Raw genomic sequence first — 3,902 nt, 5'->3', positions numbered from 1 at the left:
GTTTGCTCTTTCTCACCAATATAATTCAATATGGACTCCAATATTTCACCTGGCCAAGATGTGGGTGCAACACTTTTTGTAGTTGTAGTAGTAAAGGAATCAAAATGATTGAAAGATAGTACCATAACCTCATCCTTATATTACCCTCGTGTTTAGTGTACATGTGATTGTGAATATTATTGCAACAAATATACCGTACTATGGGAAAAAATATATAAACAATGATAGACTGTGGTCAACCCAAATACATATTTAATATGTCCAACAGTTCACTACTACATATATTAGAACAATGATTTGATAAATGTCATAGATCAATGGGTTAGGACAGAAGCAAACTAAATCACCCCTCATATTGGGGTCTAGTAGATTTTGAAAGAAATACGTTTGAGGTCTCCTTTGATACGAATGTAGGTAATGACGTCTAGGCCCTCACGATTGGGGAACTGGATCTCCTGTCTATCAGGCATCTCCACTTCAAACATGTCACCCATCAGCTTCAGTACAATCTTGAGAGGGAGAAACCCCATTTGTTTACATCATTAGTGTTGTAGCACATTCCCCCACATGGCCAATTGCAACGAACAAGCTGGACTAAAGACTGTGCAGTGTATTGGCGCTAGTTTCCTTAAAACGATACTAGCAGGAGATTACATGGACATAGGCCCTAATTGTTTCTGTTATATTGAACACCTGAAACACTGCCCAAGATTCTCCTTTTGTCTAGTCAGGATCAAACCCACCTCCCTCCATCTTTCCAACCTCCATTTTCACACCTTGAATATAGAACCCCGTTGGAGTGGATTGTGGATCTCTCTCTTCTCATCCCCCCCAGCAGCCGGCAATCTTTGAGTTGCACACGAGCACAGTGCCATCAGTGTCATCATTGAAACGTGGGTTAAAGTGCAGTGCCAGGTTGTCTTCATCACAGCCCAGGTCGATCTGGAACCTGGATATGGGAAATAGGAAATCACATCGTTCCAGAAACCCTAATACATGTCTGTCTAACATTAATGGATTTCACACATACATTATACCAAAACAAAACCCTTCTCTGGTCCGTCCTCTCCTCTTTTGAGCAATAATTTGTGAACCTGGTAGTTAAAAACAAAAGTATGCTATGGGTCCCTCTGTGTGATATAAACAGTTAAATGCAGCTCCCGAGTGGCACAGTGTTCTAAGACACTGCATCTCAGTCCAAGAGGCGCCACTGCAGTACCTGGTTTGAAACCAGGCTGCATCACATCCGGCTGTGATTGGAAGTCCAATAGGGCCGCGCACAATTGGGCCGGGTTTGACCAGGGTAGGCCGTCAATGTAAATAATAATTTGTTCTTAACTGACTTGCCTAGTTAAATAAAAAATGTAATTTCTTAAATGTACCTCATTCTAATCCATAAACCTCCCCTGTACTTTGAACTGGTCTCCAGCTCTCAGCTCCACATGCTTCAGCTCAAGTTCCTATGAAGAACCATATAAATAAATTGAGTGCTTTTGAACATAAGGTAAAAGAGATTTTGTATTTTAATATTGTGTTCTGTTAACATTTAGACTACGTTACCCAGCAGGCTATGCGAGCGGGGCAGGTGGTTGAAGAATGCCTTGCATGGTTAAACAAGGGTTTTTCTATCTGAAGTATATGTTAATTAAAGGTAGTTAAACCTACGCCCCAGTTTGTCATTATATAAGGAACAAACATAACAAATGTCATGTTGGGTTATAAATAATTAATGACTTAATAATCATTGGAATCACAATGTACAGTGTATGCATAGATTACTTTTTCAACAATTACCACGTTGTCAAAACATAATCAAGACTCAAGGGCCTGACCGTTTAAATTAATTCACTCAGTAACACATCTGAGTGCAGTAAGCATATAGGCCACTATGGCTGCGTTTTACACAGGCAGCCCAATTCTGATCTTTTTCCACACAAGATAAGATTTGGTGCTGCCTGTATAAACACAGCCTCTTCAGTAAGTAACCGTGTGGAATAAAAGTATCAGCACATGAAAGCATGAAAGTTAGAGAGACTTACCATTGGCATTGCCATGTTGTCACTGGTGGTGAAAGCGGCCCTGAATGTGGTTTGAGTTGCAAGACGGACTGGGATCGGACAAGATAACCTTATTTCCTGAGATACAGAGAGTCAAATGTTAGTTGGAAGTTTGAACTATCCTTTTATGTGGGCAACCCTCCTCACACAGGTCACCAACTGATTAGCAAGATAATGAGGTGTGCTTAATGATGATTCAATAAATAAATAAAAATGGTTCTCTCACTCACACCCTGATACTAGGTTATGACAAGAAGCTTGGTGGCAGACTGGCAGTGAAGATAGTTGCCTACTAAACTGATGCTTTTACTCACACTGAAAAGCCTGATCTTTGATCAAAGTCACTCTGATCAGTAATCAACTGTGTAGTGCTGCCCTGTATATTATAAACGGGTGGTTTGAGCCGTGAATGCTGATTGGCTGACAGCCGCTGGAGCTGCAATGACAGAGTTTAAAGTAAATGACTGTCCAGTGAAAAATCTCACTTTTAAAAGCTCATGTTGTGCTAATCATACCCAAATAATGTTGTCAACTCATCTTTTACTCATATTTTGTGGCTAAAGCATACATTTAAGAATTAAAACACACTTCAAACCCCACCTTAAAGTTGTATCTCAAATAGATTGTTTCAAAAATAATAGCTATTTCCTCCTATTTCTGAACACTTCTGAGAATGGTGGACTGAATTTTCTGGATTTTACTACTTTAAATAATACTTTCAAGATCAATTGGATAAAACAATTCCTAAGAAGACCCACTTCTATCTGGAATTTTATTCCTCATCATGTCTTCTCTACTTTTGGTGGCCTTAACTTCATGTTGTTTTGCAATTATAATATTGACAAAGTTCCAGTGAAACTTTCTGCTTTTCATCGGCAGGTTTTTTTGTCATGGTCCTTAATTTATATACACAATTTTTCTCCACACAGATATTATATATGGAATAATCGGGATATATTGTATAAAAATACCTCTCTGTTTTTAGAATATTGGTTCAGAAATAATATCCTATTGGTGAGCCAACTGGTAAATGCAGAGGGTCTTTTACTCAGTTATAAAGAATTCTTATCACTTTAAAAGGTCCCTGTAACACCTAAAGATTTTGCAATTGTTTTAGATGCCATTCCCTCAGGTGTTGCTTTGTTATTCAGGAACATGTCAAGACCTGACCCTCAGAGCCTACCTTCTATTGACCCTGTTGACTCATCAGTAGGAAAGATTTGTTTCTCTTTTGGTCCATTCAACAACAGAGCGATATGATCCTTGTTTCAGCAGGATGTTGTATCTATACCTTATGTCATGCCTTATTGGAATGGATTTATTGATAATATCTGTTGGAAAAAAGTTTGGATGTTGCCACACACATACCTACTTGTTAACAAAGTTAAGGAAGTTTCCTTTTAAATTATTCATAAATATTATCCTGCCAACCACTATATGAAGAAGTTTAAGGAAAACATCAACTCAAATTGCTCCTTTTGTAATGACCACCCAGAAACAGTAGTGCATCTTTTTTGGCATTGTATACATGTAAGAAGACTGTGGCAAGACATCAGTAGGTTTATAATTGAACACATTTATGAAGATTTTACACTATTGTGGAGATATGTACTGTTTGGATTCTTTACATACAATATAAATAAGCTGAAACATTTTTATGTAATTAATTTCATTATTCTTTTGGCCAAATTTCATATACACAAATGTAAATTTACAAACAGAAAACCCCATTTTCGTACCCTACAAAAAGAAATTGAACTGTATTTTAAGACGGTTAAATGCTCTACTAACAAAAAAAAGCTGTTAGAATTGTAAGTATATGCATGTCCCTTAAGGTCCTTGTGT

General features: G+C 37.7%; 1 protein-coding gene across 1 annotated transcript; it reads right to left on the bottom strand.

The window, feature by feature from the left end:
• Positions 1-362: 362 nt before the first annotated feature.
• Positions 363-2,054, bottom strand: LOC124015367 (galectin-2-like). Its single transcript, XM_046330540.1, has 4 exons — positions 2,040-2,054; positions 1,402-1,460; positions 862-949; positions 363-509 (listed from the first exon to the last, which is right to left on the bottom strand). Exons 1-4 carry the CDS (start codon positions 2,052-2,054, stop codon positions 363-365), a joined length of 309 nt encoding a protein of 102 aa, XP_046186496.1.
• Between the last annotated feature and the right edge of the window lie 1,848 nt (positions 2,055-3,902).

This window comes from Oncorhynchus gorbuscha, linkage group LG26 (assembly GCF_021184085.1).
Source record: "Oncorhynchus gorbuscha isolate QuinsamMale2020 ecotype Even-year linkage group LG26, OgorEven_v1.0, whole genome shotgun sequence".
NCBI lineage: Eukaryota > Metazoa > Chordata > Actinopteri > Salmoniformes > Salmonidae > Oncorhynchus > Oncorhynchus gorbuscha.
This window is presented reverse-complemented; position numbering and strand designations above follow the sequence as displayed.

Excerpts from the sequence above, each read along its gene's own strand:
- LOC124015367 (XM_046330540.1), bottom strand. Across the intron at positions 950-1,401 it reads CAGTTCAAAGTACAGGGGAG|GTTCCAGATCGACCTGGGCT; the intron begins GTTTATGGATTA and ends TCCCATATCCAG. Across the intron at positions 510-861 it reads ACACTGATGGCACTGTGCTC|ATTGTACTGAAGCTGATGGG; the intron begins GTGTGCAACTCA and ends CTCCCTCTCAAG.